Genomic DNA, 20,547 nt, shown 5'->3' with positions numbered 1-20,547 from the left:
AACCTCTCTAAAAATTCGTGATATTATGTTTTCGTCTATTTTGCCTGATCTTCAAATAACTACTAACATTTTTTGCAACATGTTATGGACATCTGAGCTATGGCCTTCCTCCCTCCCTCCTTGTTCTGATTCCTCGCCAGCCAGTGGACCCGGCAGTTGAGTCTGAGGAATCAGAGGAGGAAGAGGGGCCTGGAGTAACATCAGAGTCAGAGGAAGGCTCTGAGGAGCTCCAAGACCTACAGTCTGACGAGGAGCCTGGCCCCTCTACTCACGCTCAGGCTGAGACACAGGTGTGCTGGGAGCCTGAGTTGGACAGTGATGAAGAACAGTTGGGAAACATCCAGGATGCACAAAGGCGCAGGTAAGAGAAGCGAGTAGGACAGAGGAATGCAATGGGGCGGCTCAAAAGGCAAAGGAGAAGGCATTAGGAACCTACACCTTGGCTGAATTATCAAAGGGAAGGTGTGGCAAGTGCTGGTTGCCAAAGGCAACCGTTTGTGTTGAGGATTGAGTTTCTATGAACTGTGTTTGTTTGCCTTGGACATTGACTCAGGTCTGTGAATAATAAAAGGGGATTGGTTTTTTCCTGCAGTTCCAGCCTGCTTGTTGGAAGAGGGGTTTCTCCTTGTGAGCTTAACAAGGACTCACGTAGGCTGGGACAGAACACTCCTATCCATCTCTAAATGTTAAAACTCCCTACTGTTGATAAATTATCTAGGCCAGATTTCTTGTAGGAAAGCCAAAAAGCAGATGCATATTGGGAATACCGTTATAGGGTGCCTTCACATTTGAACAAGTTGTGACCATAGCATTACAACTTTTTAAAGCAGCATCTTTTCCTGGGATCACATGGCAGGCAGCTTTCCTGATCCTTAGAAAAGAACCAGCTGCTTTGAAGAAGGCCAGGCAAGCATTAGGTTTGTGAAGTTGCATGTCCTGCCAAGTTTGTTGCTGCTGAGATATGGCTTAGAAGAAGACATTTAAGAAGTTATCACATGACATTCCGGAAGATTATGGCGACCCAAGATTTATGACAACACCCTTGACATTCCTAATACAAGTCAAAAACAGGATCATAAAGGAGTGCAAAGATGCTGAGCACTTTCTCGTTTTGTACTGAAATATTATGCTCAAAAATGATATCTGAATTATGTTAGCATGAGGCAGGCCATAAATGTTGTAAAACAAAGAAAGGCTGTGGCTTTATAGTATCCATGTGTTCAAGGTTGCTGTAGCAATGAGATTTCAAAACGGCAGATATGGATTTAATAGATTGGCTGGGAGCGAAAAGACAGAGGTAATGTTTTAAAACAGGGGTCCCCAACCTCTGGTCTGTGGACCGGTACCGGGCTGCAGCATGCCAGCAACCAGGCTGCACAAACAAGCAAAGCACCATCTGCGGGATGCAGGCAGCACACAAAACCACACCCCCTCTGGTCCGTAGAAAAACCTCTCTCAATGTAACTGGTCCCTGGTGCCCAAAAGGTTGGGGATCTCTGCTTTAAAACAAACAAAAGGTCAATCAATTTAATAGTCCTGTTGCTCTACATAAGACACTTGATTGTGAGATGAATGGCTATATCAATATGATAGAGGAGGGAGGGAGGGAGGGAGGGAGGGAGGAAGGAAGGAAATTCTTTAACTTACTATAATGTAGCTGTTTAGACTGCACCCAACATTTACAGGACTATTTTATAGGAGGAATTAATTGCTACAACTCCATGCCAGAAAGCCTATGTTAACATTACACAACGAGCACGGACATGTCATGTAGAAAGAAAGCAGAACAGGAAAAAAGACAGAAGGAAAGCCACAGTTGGAAAACTGAATCTTCTCTACAGTTATAATGGAAAAGGCATCTTGGTATTCAGGATAACCCATTTTCATGTGCAGAACATGGTTCAGCATTCAGTATGGGACATTTTGTAAACTTCTGAGATCCTCTCAACAGAGCAATTTAAGGCAAGGGTGGATAAGAATGAGGAGGAAAGAGAACTCTACTCAAGTCTTCAACCTAAATTCATTTGTGTATCTGTTATTGAGGAGTAAGCGTGAAATCTACAACGTCTTATAGTGTAGCTTGTTCATAGCCAACCATTCTTCAACATTTGGGGTTTTCCTGAACCTGCAGAATTTTCGTTTACAGTGGTAAACGTTTAACGGTAGAAGTTCATCAGGATAGTCATTGAAGTCCTCCATAATTCTAGGCCTAGGAATTAAATACACTTATAGAAGCAAAAGCTCTGATTTATCCTCCACCACTTAGCAAAGACATCAAAAGCTCTTAATCAAATGATAAAATTAAATCTATCGGTGTGAAAACTATGGTACAAATACTTTCATAGAAGTAAGCTGCTCAAAAGTCAATGGTATTTATTTCTAAGTTGGTTGGTTGACTAAATAGAAGATCCTTAGACCAGTGACCTGCAACAACATTTAGTTTTTAAGAAGAAATGTAAAACGCTTGAAAAAAAAGTCAGCATTTATACCGATAGCATGAAATAGAAATAAAGGTGCACAAAGAAGAAAAAGCAAATGCCCAGTTCCTTCTTTATTATTTTCTGTCTTTTGGTGCGCTAAATTGCCATAAATCATATTTGAAAGCTCCATTATTTTTTCATTCACTTGCCAGAACAAAAAGGGTTGTTTATTTTAAATCCTGGCATTCTGGCTGAAGGTTCACTTCCCCACTCTGGGAAAAGAAAATAACACTAAAATCACTCTTGCTTCTACAGGTAGTCCTCGACTTATGACCACAGCTGAGCCCAAAATTTCTGTTGCTAAGCGAGACAGTTGTTAGACAGCAATCCACCAGTTTTTCCATTACCAATGAAAAACCTTGCCGTTCTGCCAGGTTATAGGAAAACTGTTAGAAAGAAAATCGGGAAATCTCTGCCCTGTTTCATGTTAATGAAAGTACATTGGTTCTAAACTAAAAATTGCTCCACTGGTAAAAGTTTTGAAATTTGGAATGAACCAAGACGAGGCCTTTCATCTCAATGAATCTTGTTAAAGAGAACTCTGTAAGAATTGTTATTGGAAATGAATCTCTTTTTCTTTCGGCAGTTGCCAAATAGCCTGGTAAATTTTTTCCCCGATCTCTCTAGGTACTACTGTATTACCTTCTGTGGAAAGATAAAGTAATTTTCAAAGAGGTGTAACGCATGCCTAGGGACACCGAATAATTTTATAAAAAGAAAAAGCATGACATTCTTATGTTACATAGCCCCAACTGACAAGTAATTCCAGGAAAAAGGCTCTTATGGGGAAGAGTGTGCCTTATGTACCCCTAATAGACTGAAGCCATATCATACACATATATCAAAACATGTAAGCGATCCACTTCCCCAAAAAATACTTCCTGTGATGGATTGAGACAATCAGGAGTTTTCACAATCCCAGAATTTCCAGGAAGCACAGATGACACCAAATGAGTAATGTTGAATTATAATAAGACAAACCATTCTGATATATATATATTCTCCCTCAGCCTAACCCACCTCACAGGGTTGCTATGGGGAAAATTGGAGGAGGAAGGGGTGTTAAGTATGTTCGCCACCTTAAGATACTGATACTGAGGTGGGTTAGGCTGAGGGAGAATGACTGCCCCAAAAGTCACTAAACCGGCTTTCATGGTTAAGGTGGGATTAGAATTCCAATGCCCTAGATTCTAGGCCTGCTCATTTAATCATTAGACTAAACTGGCTCTCAATGTGACAATAATAATGAGAAAACTTCTCTTATTTGTAGCCTTCCTTGATCAACAGCTATCTGTACAAAAAAACTGGGTAATCTATTTCACTGTAGATAACCAAATTAAACTGATTGAAATTAATTCTTCTATTTTTGTTTAAATCAAGATTGAAAATTTATGGCTCCTAAAATAGCTATGTACCATCACTGGCATCCCTCATTTGGGCTTAGAAGCTAACAAGAACCAAGCTAACTTTAATAGTTTTCCAGGGCAAAACCTTCCCTCAAAACACAATGACAACCATTTCCATTTTGTTGCTAATAACTGTATATATTTCTTGAATCAATGGTGGCCTGATAGATGTTATACTTAACAGTATGTGAAAAAAAACTTCTTTCTAAAGGATTTTTTTTAGTTATTAGAACAAGGCAACAAAATAATGAATTTAATCCATGAATGAGGACGTAGTGTCTGAATATTTTAAAAGTTGAAGAGCAATGTAATAAGTTTCTCACATTCATTCTATTTTTTTTTAAAGAAATCCTTTTAAAAAAGAGAAATCTACCAGTTAATAAATGGAGAACTTTGCTTGATCTGCCTTTTTAAACAAACAGACATTCTCCACACTTCCCAGACTGAAAGGTAGAGTCAAAAAAGAAAATAATGGGCTGTCGGACACTATATGTTTCGAAACACGCATTTCCCCCTGACCTAGCAAATATTGGAACAATTTTATGGTCAGATAAAGAATGAATCAATTTTCTTCATCCCATTACTAGTCTTGAATTGCTGGTTTTAACATGACATGGGAAACCGTGCTGCTGGTGTAAAATGAGAGTGGATATTATAACATTACAGCCCAGAGGTATCTCCAGCAGCTCATGGTTTTTCAAACTGATGAAATGACCATTGTATTTTGTACGTGTACTGCAACGGCACAACATTTATTTTATCATTTGTGGTCCCTTTGGTCTACTTTTGGACACCTTTCTTATAGACATCTTCAGGCTATATGTGGCGAATGTGCACACTAAGTATCTGTAGCTCAGTCCTGCTGTTGGTGCACTATTTTATTTCTAAATCACATTTAGGAACTGTCCATTTCTCTCACCGAAGGGAGGTATATGAGTAAGACATAAAAACATAAAAGCTATAGATAAGAGTTCTCTATAGATAAAAACTATAGTTAAAAGCTATATATTGGGAGGTAATTAAAGCAATTAGTAGAATACAGGTAGTCCTCAATTTACAACAGTTCATTTAGCGACCATTCAAAATTACAACGCATTGAAAAAAAGTGACTTATGACTGTTTTTCATACTTACAATTGTTGCAGCATCTCTGTGGTCATGTGACCAAAATTAAAATGCTTGGCAACTGGTTCATATTTATGACGGTGGCAGTGTTCCTGGGGGGGGGTGTCATGTGACCAGCTTTTGCAACTTTATGACAAGCAAAGTCAATGGGGAAACCAGATTCAGTTAACAACCACGTTACTAACTTAACAACTGCAGTAATTCACTTAACAACTGGGTTAACAGAAAGATGGTAAAATGGGGCAAAACTCACTTAACAAATGTCTTGTTTAGCAACATAAATTTTGGGCTCAATTGTGGTTGTAAGTTGAGGACTACATGTAATTAAAATTAGAAATGCAGAAGACGGCCTTCAAGATGCTCATCAACCCCATGGCTGCAGGCTTTTTTGTGGGCCCAAAATGAGTCAGTGGAAGCATGTTTTCATGTCTTTCTGGAAGGCCAGGAGAGTGGGGGGGGGGGGCTGCCACATCTCCCCATGTTCCAAAGGGTGGGGGCGATGGCAGAGAAGGCTGTCTTCCTGTACCCTGCCAGTTGAAATTCTTTAATGGGCAGGGTCTGCAACATACTCTCCCCCTGCCTGATTGGGTGGGATAGGCTGATGTAATAGGGCAAAAATGGTTTTGCAGGCAACCTGATACTAGGACAGTGGTGGCGAACCTATGGCACGGGTGCCAGAGGCGGCACTCGGAGCCCTCTCTGTGGGCACACGTGCCGTTGCCCCAGCCTTGCCTCCCCCCTTGACACTCTCCTTACCAGCAGCCCTCCTGGAGAAGGGTCGCCCCCAAGCGTGGCCCACACAGAGCAGTACAGTGCAGTCAAGGACATGGCAGCCAGGCAGCGTAGTCAAGATTCTGCCCTCACGCCCCATTGTGCACAGTTGATGCTGCGGGGCGCGGGCAGAGGGTGTGGCTGCCATGGTGCTGCTGGGCGATCTGCGGCGGGCCCTGGAGGCGATGAGTGGCCCTGCAGGCAGGTGGGATGGGGGCAGAGCAGGAGGTGGAGCGGGGGCGGGGCCAGTTTTTGGTCACTTGGTCTCTAAAACGTTCACCATCACTGTACTAGAACTTTAAAGGTCGTAAACAATATCTTGAATTGATTGTGGAAGCAAACTGGCTCCCAATGCAGCCCATGTAGCAGAGGAAGAGGCACAGTGGCTCAGTGCTTAATGATGCTGGAAAAGGCCTGTGCTCCAGCGGTTCCAGTCCTAGCACTGGGTAGTATGATGAGATCCTGTCACTTGCCTCAACTTCTGCCCACCTTGCTGTCTGAAAGCATATTATATGCAAGTAGATAACAGATACCATTTTGATGGAGAGATGAGCTGGCGTTGCATGCAGACAGTCAGAATCCTGCAAGTGCTGAACCTTCCTGGATGCCATGCCCATTTATGAAACGGGTTTGGTGGAGGGAGAAGGCTCTGAATGATGTTGCAGGATGCCATTTGTCTTTCCTTCTGATGTGGAGCTAGGTTTCCTCCTGTAGCGCACCTCGGAAAGCACACAAGCATGAACCAAACAAGCTAGCTGTTTTAGGCAGCCAAACTACTGCTCTGTATTGTCATTGTAGTCTTCTGGCTAAGGTAATATCGTCATACACTAAATAAATAATGCAGCAAAGGTGTAACATGTACCATCCTTGGAGTGTGCAAGATTGCTTAAACAACTGCGTTCTGTATCAGCTGAAGCTTTTGGATATTTTTCAAGAGTAACTCCATGTAGAGCAGTGGTTCTCAACCTTTTTAATGCCGCGACTCCAACCGGTCGTAAGTCGAGGACTACTCAACCGGTCCTAAGTCGAGGACTACTCAACTGGTGCAGCACTGTTTGTAGAATGGGACTTTTGGCAGGCTCAGCAGGGCAGAGACAGCCTGGACAATTCCTATTGGCTTTTGAAAGCCAATAGAATTAGACTCTATTCAAGAGAGTCTATTCTATTGGCTTTCAAAAGCCAATAGAATAAAAGGGAGTAGCACAGCTAAGGAAAAGGGGGAAAAAATGGCGGACTGCGTTGTTTGGCGACTCCCGTGAAATGGTCGTTCAACCCCAAATGGGGTCCCGACCCACAGGTTGAGAACCACTGATGTAGAGTGTCTTGTAATACTGCATTATACTCCAGAATACTCCAGGAAAAGAGCCTTCTCTGCCGTTGACCTCACCTTTTTTAACATTCTCCCCCCAAAAGTAAGGCAGGCCCCCACTCTCATTTCCTTTCTGAAAGGTTTGAAAGCATGGCTTTAACTGTTTTACTTGTGGGTCATAGCACAGAGTTGTGGTAAGCACCCCAAAGCCTCCCCCCTGCTTTTTAATTAACTTTAAATATTGAATTTGAATCATCCTTGTGCCCTATGCCATGGTGAAACGGGCACATTTTCTGCATCGCATGAGAAAAGCACATCTTCCTTCCCCTATCCTTACCACTTTCTACAGAGGGACGATCGAGAGGATCCTGTCATACAGCATCACAGTCTGGTTTAGAAACATCACTGCTTCAGACAGGAAGGCGGTGCAGAGAGTGGTGAGGATGGCAGAAAAGATTATTAGCAGTTTCCTCCATTCCATCCAGGACATAGCATATAAGTATTGCTTGAGCAGGGTCCGAAAGATTGTCTGGGATGCTACACATCCTCTTCACGACCTGTTTTCCTTGTTACCTTCTGGAAGGAGGGGGCTTTGTGGTATTCGTAGCAGAACATCCTGGTTTAGTCACAGCTTTGTTCCACACAGTTTTAATCTTGTGCACGCTAAAGCTTCCTCCTTCTGTTATGTATTTAAGATGGACATTGAGTAATATTTATGTTACTTATATGTAAGGGTGTAGGTCTATACATATGTTGTATATAGTATGTTTTAAATGTGTGTTATGTATGTGTACACTTTGAGAGCAAGCAACTAAATTTCATTTTTAATGTGTGCCATTGTGCCCCCAAGAAAAAATGACAATAAAGGTAATCTAAATCTAAATCTAAATCCTTGTCTCTTTTTAATTTTTACACCACCCAGAGTACCTCTCTGAGGTAAAGGGATGGGTTTCAACATTTGAAAATAAATAAGTGAATACATTATTGCTTTCTTGGTTCAATATACACACAGCTACACCGAGGAAACTTTAGCATATAGAGCTGAGAATCTATGGACATCCATGTTACCCAAGGAGAACTCAATATCTTCCATATGCAGTTTATTCTGCTCGTTATGATGTATTGTATTAAATGTGTGGAAATGAACATGTTGCAGCAATTAAGAAGTTCTCTTTTTCAGAAATAAAAAATCAGGGGGAATATCTGTTATACCTTAGAGAGTAAATAAATGATATTTCTGCCAATGAAACGCCTGCTGTATTCCCAATGCTTTGAGACACAGTAAAAATTGACTGAAAGACAACAGGAAGAAGCTTGACCATCCGCAAAGTATGCACCTATAAAAATAAACATCTGTATCCCCAATTGGAGAAATACTCCCTTGTCCTTATATCTGAATGTTGTATTACTTAACCCCTCCTCTGCATACCAGAATTGTAATGATCTGATACTGTAAACAGATTTATATAAGCTTACCTACTACATCCCTTTATATATATAAAGAATGAGGAGTAAACTTTAGGGTATCATTCGTAACCATTTTTACTCAAATTATATATTATTTTAAGGAGGAGAAATAAGATTGTAAAATTATTTTTCCCAGGGGGAGGGAAGACACCCTGGGGGGGAACCCACTTTTTTTTCTTTTGCTATGCATACAAATATACATATGGATTCCTAATATGACCAAATTTTAAATATTTAATATTAAAGGAGAGCAAGCTACTTGATATATGTACAGTACAGATTGTTGTATGTCTACATCGGGCTGTTACCACCATTGTGCTCATATTGTGGGAATGTCAGATCTGCCACCTTCAACTTTATGCTGTGCTAGCATCCTGCCATAAATCGTTCGGGGGGGGGGGGAGAGGAAATAGGCAATTGGCATGTAGTGGGTAGACATTAGCAAAGGGAGGGGTGGCAGGCATGAATGAAGCCAGAGGTATTCCAGTCTTCAAGGTCGGGGAGCCTGGGAAAAGAATGCGAATTGCACCAAACATCCGAACCGTTCCCAAAACACTTATGCCACAGCCCATTGGATGAATACAGACTGGTCAAGGGGGGAGGGCCAGGGAGCAAAGGGAATTTTGTACGGAAAACTTTGTGTGGGAAACTTTAGTTCTAGCCTTGCTTTTGCTGCAACCACTAATCCCTAGTAAAAGAACCTATCACTTCAACCAAACGGAGTCGAGGGTCTTTCTTTCCTAGGGACCTGGCTAGGGCAGGTCTGACAGGGGGACTGGTTGTCTACCACACTCTCCAGCAGGAGAAGGCATAAACCTGAAGATGCAAATTCCAAATTCTGAAAGGTAAAAAGGTTTAGGCTCAGAATGTTGATTTGCTTTGAAGCCAATTGATTATTGTTAAATCAGAGATTCTGGAAAGGATGCAAGTTTGGTAAGATGTCACCTATAGGTGTGGCATATTCTTCAGTTCACATTCTGAAGCAGGTTGAATCAGGGTCACTGTATGAGCATCCCAACTTAACAGCTCATTGTTTCTGCAGATGGCACTACCTGGTCAACCTTAAAAACCGATCAGTCCTAGAGGAGATCAACTCTGACTGCTCTTTAGAAGGCCAGATCCTGAAGTTGAAACTCAAGTACTTTGGCCACCTAATGAGAAGGAAGGACTCACTGGAGAAGAGCCTGATGCTGGGAAAGATTGAGGGCAATAGAAGAAGGGGACTACAGGGAATGAGGTGGCTGGATGGAGTCACTGAAGCAGTAGGCGTGAGCTTACATGGACTCCAGAAGATGGTAGAGGACAGGAAGGCCTGGAGGAACGTTGTCCATGGGGTCGCGATGGGTCGGACACGACTTCTCAACTAACAACAAAAAGAAGAAGATAAACTGAGGAGTAGAAAAAACATTCTTAAAAAAAATGTAATTGTGGGCCTGTCTCTGAAGTTACCAGAAGCTGAGACTTATTCAAAGGAGAATTTCCATTCTATTGTGCAAAGTCCAGTCTATTTAGTTTAGCACAGGGTTGCGTTACCCACCAACTGTAAGTTGTAACATTTTGTTTCTGCATCCCAAACAATTTGAATCTGTATCAAGAATATTTTGTTGACAAGCTTCCTTCCTTCCTTCCTTCCTTCCTTCCTTCCTTCCTTCCTTCCTTCCTTCCTTCCTTCCTTCCTTCCTCCCTCCCTCCCTCCCTCCCTCCCTCCCTCTTGGAGGAGAAAAATCCTCTAGTGGAGAAACTGTTCCAGTTTTCCAGTTTCAGCCTTAAAAGTTCACCAAAACACACCTATTTGAGGGCCAGTTTTAGCTTATTTTGTTCACTTGGGGAGGATTTAAGGGTAAACATGAGCGAAAATGCCAAATTCCCTTCCCACCTTAAAAATCCAGAAAATAAGAGATTTGGGCTTTTCAGGTGAGTTGCATGCTTAATTCCTATTTAATGTTATGTATGCTTGAAAGACATGGATACGCTTAGAGGGGTGCATGGCTGGTAGTCGATTAAGCCAAGGTGCACCAACAGATACAGTCACAGACGCCATCTTGACTTTTTTGAACTTCTTCTGGCAGATGCTGTCCTAAATAGAGGGAGGGGTCATTAAATAGGAATGGCATTAAGCGAGTAGCCTTCAGCAGCTCCAGGTTTTCGCTTCTCACTTTCATCCCCATGCTACCTTTTCAAGAGGCAATTGGACTTTCTTTGTTTTACCTTGAAGATGTTTTGCTTCACATCCAAGAAACTTCTTCAGTTCTTCTCCTTCCAAAGCTTCTTGGATGAGAAGTGAAACATTTTCAACGAAAAACAAAGAAAGCCCAGTTGCCTCTTGAAAAAACACCTTTGGGACAAATATGACCTGGATGACTGAGCATTTCCATAGACCAGGGGTAGGCCACCTTGGCTCTTTTATGACTCGTGGACTTCAACTCCCAGAATTCCTGAGCCAGCATGGAAACCTCTCCCTTTCCCCTCAGCATGGCTGGCTCAGGAATTCTGGGAGTTGAAGTCCACGAGTCATAAAAGAGCCAAGGTTACCTACCCCTGCCATAGACATTTCTCACGTTCATGTTATAGATTTCAACTCCCTGTTCAAGCACGCACCCCTAATACTTTGAAAGGAGTAGCGCCAACAGAATGAAGGTTTCTCCGTACAAAGAACACTTTGATGTATCAACATCATTCCAGAACATGATTGTTAGCTCTTCCGTTAGCAGTTTGTCCTTTTTTATTTTGAAGAGCATAATGGTCAGAATTAAAATTCATCACTTCCCTTCCGACCACACAAAAATGTCATAAATTGAAGCAATAAATTTCCGCTATGCGTTGCTGTGAAATTAACACTTATATATGGGAAATAAAACTGAAAATTTATAGTGGCAATCAATCTGCTTTAATGTATGTAACTTCATCATCTGTTTTATTTACTTTCTTCCCTGCTCTTCCCCTTCCCTAACAAAACCCCTTTTTTCAGGAACTGCAAAATTGAAAGGCAAAATGGCTTGTTATGAATGATATTCTAGCCATTGCAAAAAATGCCACATTACAAGAACATTAAGGGATGTAAGGCTACTGATTAATGAAGACTGCATGAAGGTGGAAAAAATATCATTTCCACGTGAGTAACGGCTGGGGGCATAAGCATCGAAGCTTAAGATCTATAATATATCAATAATATATTTAAGGGCGCCTTTTCTAAACTCACACTCTCCAGTGATACTGAAAATGTTCAATTTCCACAGCTGGAAGGCACAACATTTGGACAAAGCTACATATGGAATTTACATGGCCGGAATTTCAGTACAAAGGGAAGCCGCATACATATAAAGATTAAAACAGTGCTGGAACTACCTAAATACTAGCAAATATAATAAAATCTATTTGTATGAGAAGGGAGTTCATAACCCATTATCAAGGAAACATACTATAATCTAATAAAGGAGAATATTTGTAGCTCAGGGTTGAAACGAGGGGTCCCTGGTGCTCTCTGAGCTTGCTTGTTTTCTTGCAGACGTTTCATTACCCAAACTAGGTAACATCATCAGTGCTATCTAGTTTGGGTAATGAAACGTCTACAACAGTGGTTCTCAACCTTTTTAATGCCGTGACCCCCAACCAGTCATAAGTCGAGGACTACCCAACCGGTCGTAAGTCAAGGACTACCCAACCAGTCATAAGTCGAGGACTTTTCCTGCCCGAGAGCACCACGTATGCATGGTGCCGCCCCTTGCGCTGGCCAAGGTGTAGCTGGCAAGTGGCAGAGACGGCACAGGCCGACCACCGGCTGGGCCACCAGCTGGCCCAGCCCAAGGGAGGTAAGGCACCTGCCAGGCCCCACGCATGCCAGCAACCCTCCCTGCGCTCGTCGGCCTCCCACCTCCCACCCCTGGCCCTCTTTTACTTACATTTTTAGTACTTGCTCAGCAAGGAGGGGTGGAAACTTCCAGACAGCTCGCCTTCGCTGCAGACAACTTGCAGCACCGTTTGCAGAATGGGACTTTTGGCGGGTTCAGCAGGGCAGAGACAGCCTGTACAATTCCTATTGACTTTTGAAAGCCAATAGAATTAGATTCTATTCAAGAGAGTCTATTCTATTGGCTTTCAAAAGCCAATAGAATAAAAGGGAGTAGCACAGCTAAGGAAAAGGGGAAAAAATGGCGGACTGCGTTGTTTGGTGACCCCCGTGAAATGGTCGTTCAACCCCAAATGGGGTCCCGACCCACAGGTTGAGAACCGCTGGTTTACAAGAAAAGTAAGCAAGCTCAGAGAACACCAAGGTCCCCTCGAAACACAGTCTTTAATTTGAAATAGCACACATTTAAAACGTTTATTTAATTCTACTTGCAAACTCTGAAATAATTACTAATGCATTTAGACCAGATTTTCTCAGAGGCGTTTACTCTTCATTTTTTCAATTTCTTCAAATATTCCTGAGTTTTGAAGTGCGGTCTGTGTGATAGAACCACCCAGAACATTTTATATATTTATATATCACTGATATTTGTTAATATTCCTTGCTTCGTGCTTTGTATGAAGGATTTTCTATATCTTCCGTACATATACATAATCAAATACTTATTAAAGCATTTCAAATATTGTAGGCAAGTATTTGGTTTCAGAAAATTACTGACCTTCACATTTCTGTTCTGAATTATGGTTTATTTGACCTAAAAATAGAATAGGATTTGTTTTACATATTTACATAGTTCAAATAACACCTTTTCTGAAGACAATTGTCACTGTATGTGATACCCCATAGAAACGAACAAAATAAGCCTCTGTTTTCAGACACTGGAATCCAGATTATAACCACGGGCAAACTGGCAAGTCTGAATTCATTTATTATGAAAGGCAATTTATTTTTACTTTGGTTTCTAAGATGAAAAAAATGACATTTCAGTTAAGAAGTGTTTTTAAGGGATATTTTATAGCACCTACAAGGATTATGTAGGTGCCCTTAGAAAACTCCAGCACAATCTGGTTTTAGGTTTAAGGAGTTTGCATATCATCTATAAAAGAAATAACATTTTTCTGTTCAAATCTGAATAAAAGCTCCATGCAGTTTTAAATGACAAGCTATGGTTTGGAAGTTTGGAAGAAAGCTGAAAGATTTGTTATGGCCAGTGCTTTATTCTAAGTGATGTTACTGCATTAAGAATGAAAATATGGGATACTGGTGCTCAAAGCCACAGTATGCCAGTTGGGAAACTCCAGCCACAATTTTGATCATTAAATAATGATGAGAAAATGATTGTTTGCTAAAGATGTCTACAATGAACCAAAAGAAGGGGAATGAAGACCGAGATAGAGTGATGAAGAAGGATGAAAAGAGATACAATAGATTTTAAATGTTGTCCATCTCTATGTATGGAAATAACTCAAGTGAATAATATGAACAATATATAATAGCTGTCCAATTTTTTAAAAAATCCAGAGGCTTCCAATCAAACCCATGCTTTTAACTGGAAGTAACCCTGTTATGTCTGTTACTGCATCCTGATATTTCTGCTACTTACACCATTGTAATAGTTTCACTAAAGTCATAGGTCTCTGTACAATGATTGCTCTGTAAATTACACAGTGACTGTGAATGTACAACATATGACCATGTTAGCAAGAGAACAGGCAAGGGCAATTACATCACTCAATAGCCAGCATTACACCATCCACTAAACCAGAGGCCCCCAACCTTTTGGGCACCAGGGACCACTTCCGTGGAGAGAGGTTTTTCCGCGGACTGGAGGGGGCGTGGTTTTGCATGCTGCCTGCATCCTGTGATGGCGCTTTGCTTGTTTGCGTGACCTGGTTTCTGCCATGCCGTGGACCGGTGGTGGTCCACAGACCGGGGGTTGGGGATCCCTGCACTAAACCCTAAATTGGGGTTAACAATATACAGGTAGTCCTCATCTTACAACAGTTCATTTAGTGACTATTCAAACTTACAATGGCACTGGAAAAAAGTGACATATGATCGTTTTTCACACTTACAACCGTTGCAGCATACCCATGGTCACAGGATCAAAATTCAGATGTTTGGCATCTGATTCATATTTATGATGGTTGCAATATCCTGGGATCATGTGATCCCCTTTTGCGACCTTCTGACAAGCAAAGTCAATGGGGAAGCCAGATTCACTTAACAATCATGTTACTAACTTAACAACTGCAGTGATTCACTTAACAACTGTGGCAAGAAAGGTCGGGGCAAAACTCACTTAACAAATATCTCACTTAGCAACAGAAATTTTGGGCTCAATTGTAGTCATATATCGAGGACTACCTGTATAATACACACGTACACATAACATGCTATGCTTACTAAAAGAAGCCATAATAACCTGATAGTTAAGAAAATATGTTTTTATGATATTCTGAACCACAAACTACCCCATGAATTAGATTCCAATGCTGTAAAATCAATAATTTTCCTTTAGAATCTCATACCAACCAATACAAAACCTGTTTTGGAGCCTGGATATTTGAAAAAAAGGACATACTTCTATTTGCCTTTCAATTATAAAGTCCGGTCAGAAAAGGCTGAACTTTTATTTAAAAGGCTTAAGCAAGGTTCATTTCAGGAAAAAAATGTTTTTCATGCAAAGATGTCTAATCGCATCACAGCAAAAAAGTTTTTCAGTCAGCTAAACATCAAATAAAGCAGATTTAGGTCCAGAACAATGCACCCAACAAATGTATATTTCATGTGATTTCCTGATTATTTTTTCACTTTTATGTATAATTAATTGGAAAACTTAATTTAACAATGACAAAGTAGGCACCAACATATCACCCAGTATTTCTATAGGTGACCATTATATATATGCCACAATCATTCCCATTAATGCGAGATGTTTGAATTAGTGTTATTCTTTCCTCAACACAAACAACAAATAGCACTATGACAAATTCAACTATAGTTTGAATAATAGAAATGTCAACACCTGTATGTGCATCAAGGGAAAAAACCTAATGCTAGATTAAATTGTCAAATTAAGAAATCCCTAGTTACGGACTGAAAAAATTGGCCAAATCTTCCCAAATTAGCATTGATGGGAAAATCTGAACCATGTACATAAAACAATTAATTGTTAATCAATTAATATTAGATGCAAACAACAAATACACCTGGAACTGCTTCAGTGGAAACATTTTCCATTGAAAAAAATATGGGGAACAATTCAGATCCGACAATAGCTCCATCTATGTTACAGCTTGCAAGCCAAGCTTCAGAAATATGTGTGAATCTGGCACATATTTTTGCGTCAACTTGTTTTAATGTTCCTGCTTCCTGAAAACTAACCACAAATAACCGTGAACCTTCTCTGAAGCAGAAGAAGAACAAAGACAGTTGAACGAAAAAATGTATATACGCAAACAAAACCTTCCACAACACCTATAAAGCAATTCTTGATAATGTGAAAAACAAGGAAGTATTTCCTACCGGTTTTGGTGTTGATGGCAAAAAAGTTTTGGGGGTTTCCACTTGTAATCCTGTATGTCAATTTTTCAGTCGTGCTGGAATCAGGATCTTGTGCTTGTATCTGAATGACTGAAACGTCCTTCGGCGAATTTTCCAAAACAGACGGATAATAAATGGGTTCGGAAGTCATGGGTGCATTGTCATTTACGTCTTCAATTTCAATGTAGACCTCAACGGTGGTATAAAGTGGAACAACTCCCCGATCTGCTGCATACACAGTTAGCCAATAGGACTGAGTAGTCTCTCGATCAAGGATATCACCTGTGTATATAACTCCTGCAGAAAGAAGAGAGAATATATATGTGGAATTGCAGAAAATAGCAATGAATATTTCAAAGGCATTTGTGATCAAACATTTTGGAAGCCATACAGGTAATCCTTGATTTATGGCTAATGGCTTAGCAACCATTTTAAAGTTACGACAGACCCCACAGCTATTTATAACCTGGTTTTAAAATTCTGAGACCCACCTCCTGGTGGTCATGATGTGATCACATTTTGGGCTCTTGGCAACCAGATTTACAATATTTCCTCCCCCACCCCCGAATCAGTTTACTTCTGGTTTTTAGCAAAAAGCACATATTGGGTATAATCGGTATAATTAACAATTGTGATGGTCGTTTAACAACCACTGCAGAGGTGCTGTCACACGAGGACCTGCTTAATGACTGTCAACAATGTATGTGTGTAATTTTAGTTGCAGGTCAAGGAATAGCAATAGAAATAGCACTTAGACTTGTATTGTGAAATTGGATGCTTGAATCCAGTTACTAAACTGATTATTTCAAATTGGTGTGCAAAATTGGACTTTACTGCAGTAAAAGGCAGGGGCCATTATCTCTTCTACGTCTGTGTTTTGCCCTGAGCATCTTTCTATCAGGCTAATCCACCAATCTCGCAGTGGAAGATTGTGTTCCTACTTAGTAAGAGTCTTCCTACTCCTACCATTTTTGTTCTAATTTTCAGCCCCAAAGACCTTCAGAATCATGGTTTGGAGACCCATGAATTATAAGTATCCCACAAGCCACCAATTGTTCACTTCTTATTTGAGCTAAAGATCAATATTTATCAGCCTCCCCAAATCTACTTCTACTAAATATCTTTTGTAACCCATCCTAATGCCTGAGCTAAGCTGTCAATTTCATCTTAAACTACTCTGGTCAAAATACTGTATATTCCACGTGAAACAGAAAACCCAATGACTTCTTCACAGTCTCTGATCACAAGATCCCTGATTCAAGTCTTAGATCACTGCATCAGTAACACGCAGGTCTGCAACTGGATTTGCACATCTGAAATAGTAGGTTGGGAAGACTTCCTGAGACAGAAGGAAGAGAATGGTCAGATAAGAGATAGCATAACCCTGAACTGTATAGTAGGTAAGGCAAGAGACTCGGCAGGGACCCTACTTGCTTTCTTGAACTTTTAAAGAGACAGTAAGAGAACTGTAATTTCAGACTTGCAAGATTCTGTTAATGTTGTTATTGTTCAGTAGCTACGCTGTGTCTGACTCTTTGCGACCCCGTGGACCACAGCACGCCAGGCTCCTCATCCTCCATGGCCTCCTTCTGTAAATGTAGCTTTACAGCAGTGTTTCTCAACTTTGACAATTTTAAGGCATGTGGACTTCAACTCCCAGAATTCCACAGCCAGCATTGCTGGCTGTGGAATTCTGGGACTTGAAGTCCACATGCCTTAAAATTGTCAAGGTTGAGAAACACTGCTTTACAGTATTTGTAAATGTCTCCTGTGTGGTCTATTTGGAAAGGCTGAAACCATCAGTGCAAAAACCTGGTTCTGAGAACTACAGCCTTAGCAGTAATATTTCCATAGCTGAAACCCCTTTCCCAAAGAGCAAATTTGTATTCCAATAAGACACACATATTTTAGCAGACCACATCGCCTTCTAACTTGGATATTCTCACCCAGCCACCCATAATGCTCAATCACTTCCATTCCCACCTAACTGCACATACTGTCTCCTTCCCATACACCACATCCACTTATAATCAACACACCAACACACTTTTGGCTTCTTCTCTTTCTCACCATGTGTCTTCTCTCTTTTATCTCCCCTACCCCAATTCCTGCCTTTTGTTTCAAAAACTCTTATGTTAGGGAAAAATACAAATGGGAATACAGATTTGGGTTTTTATGGGTCTCAAAAAAAAATCAGTTTAAAAAAAATAACATAATTGCCCAGAATATCCCTCTATGTCCCCAGTTAGAGCTGAATTGTAAAGTGAAGCACAGATTTTATTTTTTGGCATACAGGTAGTCCTTGACTTACAACTTCTCATTTAGTGACTGTTCTAAATGTTTCAACGGAAGTGAAAAAAGTGACTTAGGACCGTTTTTCACACTTATAACGGTTGTAGCATCCTTGCGGTCACGTGATCAAAAATCAGACGCTTGGCAACTGGGTCATATTTATGATGGTTGCAGTATCCTGGGATCATGTGATCATCTTTTGCCAACTGCTGACATGCAAAGCCAATTGGGAAGATTCCGTTAACAACTGTGTTACTAATTTAACTATTGCAGCAATTCACTTAACAACTGTTACCAGAAAGGTCGTAAAATGAGGCAACACTTAACAACTGTCTTGCTTAGCAACAGAAATCTGGGGCTCAACTGTGGTTGTCAGTAGAGAACTACCTGTATATCTCTGGAAAAACTCTACCGTGTTTATGTGCTTTACAAATACTCTGAAAAACAACAGAGTCCACTTGTATTTGATTCAGACACGGAGTCCTAATGGACAATCACTTAGATATGAGCCAGCAGTGTGCTGCAGCTGCCAAAAAAGCCAACAGAGTGCTAGACTGCATTAACAGAGGGATAGAATCAAGATCACGTGAAGTATTAATACCACTTTACAATGCCTTCGTAAGGCCAACTTGGAATACTGCATCCAGTTTTGGTCACAATATAAAAAAGATGTTGAGACTCTAGAAAGAGTACAGAGGAGAGCAACAAAGATGATTAGGGGACTGGAGGCTAAAGCATATAAGGAACGGCTGCTGGAATTGGGTATGTCTAGTTTAATGAAGAGAAGGACGAGGGGGGACATGATAGCAGTGTTCCAATATCTCAGGGGCTGCCACAAAGAAGAGGGAATCAAGCTATTTTCCAAAGTACCTGAAGGCAGGACAAGAAGCAACGGGTGGAAACTATTCAAGGAGAGAAGCAACCTAGAACTATGGAGAAACTTCCTGACAATTAGAATAATTAACCAGTGCCTCCAGAAGTGGTGAATGCTCTTAACACTGCAAGTTTTTAAGAGGAGACTGGATAGCCATTTGTCTGAAATGGTATAGGATTTCCTGCCTGAGCAGGGGGTTGGACTAGATCAGGGCTTTTCAACCAGTGGTACGGGTACTATCTGTGGTACATTGGCACCTGGCAGGTGGTACACGACCATCCTAGAAAAGTGGTAGCGGGGGAGGGGAATGAGCTGAACTGGTGGTAGCACCGCACAAGCCTGAGCGAGAGACGGCTGGAGCTGCAGGGCTGTCAGGGCTCAGCAGAAGCACCAGGATCAGTGCCGCTTTCCAGCTGATCGGCACTTCTTCGGGGCTGTCAGGGCTCAGTGGAAGCACCAGGATCAGTGCCAGGCTCTAGCTGGAGCTCAGCACTGATCCTGGCACTTCTGCTGAGCCCAGAAGAAGTGCCGATCAGCTGGAATGTTGCAGCATCTCCAGGGTCTTGTGATTTACATTCAGATGCTTGGCAATTGATTCATATTTATGACGGTACAGTGTCCCGGGTCATGTGAAGTGACCAAAACCTGCTGCAACCACCCAGCAGACGGGTGGAATAAAAACCAAACACCCCCCCACCCCACCCCCTCTGCCAATCCTCAACAGAAATGCTCACAACAATGAAAACCTCGAACAGGAGAAAGAGTGCCGCTGGGTGGGCAGCAGGTGTCTTGCTCAATTGTGGCTTGGGGGGTATTTTTTTCAGTACCATTGTAACTTCGAACAGTCATTAAGCGAACTGTTGTAAATCGAGGACTATCTGTACTTCATCACTTTTTTCCTTTTTTTGGTCATCAAGTTTTTGACACCTTGTTAGGCGACTGGTGGTACTCGAATATTGCCATATCCTAAAAGTGGTACAATGGGTGAAAAGGTTGAAAAGGCCTGGACTAGATGACCTCCAAGGTCCCTTCCAACTTTATTATTATTATTAGAATGCATTCCTGTTCACAAGTTCAGAACACTCTTAAGACTCCTGGCAATGTTCCAATGTAGCTCTCACGCATGGTAGGAAATTGAGCACGGTGTGATCTGTTCCCTGCTTTATAAGCTGTTTCTTCCAAACTTCCCACTGTACATTTCTTTCAGTGCATTAAATGAATTCTTCTAGCCAGATTTAACTATTTGTATTCCCTCCTGATAAGAGCTTGAAATTATAGTAATCTACAATTTCCTTTGCTAAGCAAGATGTTTTTTAAGTGAGTTGGGTCCAATTTTGTAGCCTTTTTTCTGCCATAGTTTTTAAGCGAATT

The 20,547-nt window shown here is 41.2% G+C and overlaps 1 protein-coding gene across 12 annotated transcripts in view; it reads right to left on the bottom strand.

Moving 5' to 3' along the window:
• FAT3 (FAT atypical cadherin 3) overlaps positions 1-20,547 on the bottom strand; it is a 550,618-nt gene that overhangs the window by 276,447 nt on the left and 253,624 nt on the right. For 9 of the 12 annotated variants that reach the window (XM_039325844.1, XM_039325847.1, XM_039325850.1 and 6 more), the window contains exons 3-4: positions 15,993-16,307; positions 13,183-13,218 (exon numbers count right to left, since the gene is read on the bottom strand). In XM_039325844.1, the coding sequence (XP_039181778.1) occupies positions 13,183-13,218; positions 15,993-16,307 (351 nt within the window). The remainder of the gene's footprint in view (positions 1-13,182; positions 13,219-15,992; positions 16,308-20,547) is intronic. The other 3 variants (XM_039325853.1, XM_039325854.1, XM_039325846.1) reach the window with 1 other exon arrangement.

This window comes from Crotalus tigris, unplaced genomic scaffold (genome assembly GCF_016545835.1).
Source record: "Crotalus tigris isolate CLP2741 ecotype Arizona unplaced genomic scaffold, ASM1654583v1 scf7180000024339.11422700, whole genome shotgun sequence".
Lineage (NCBI taxonomy): Eukaryota > Metazoa > Chordata > Lepidosauria > Squamata > Viperidae > Crotalus > Crotalus tigris.
This window is presented reverse-complemented; position numbering and strand designations above follow the sequence as displayed.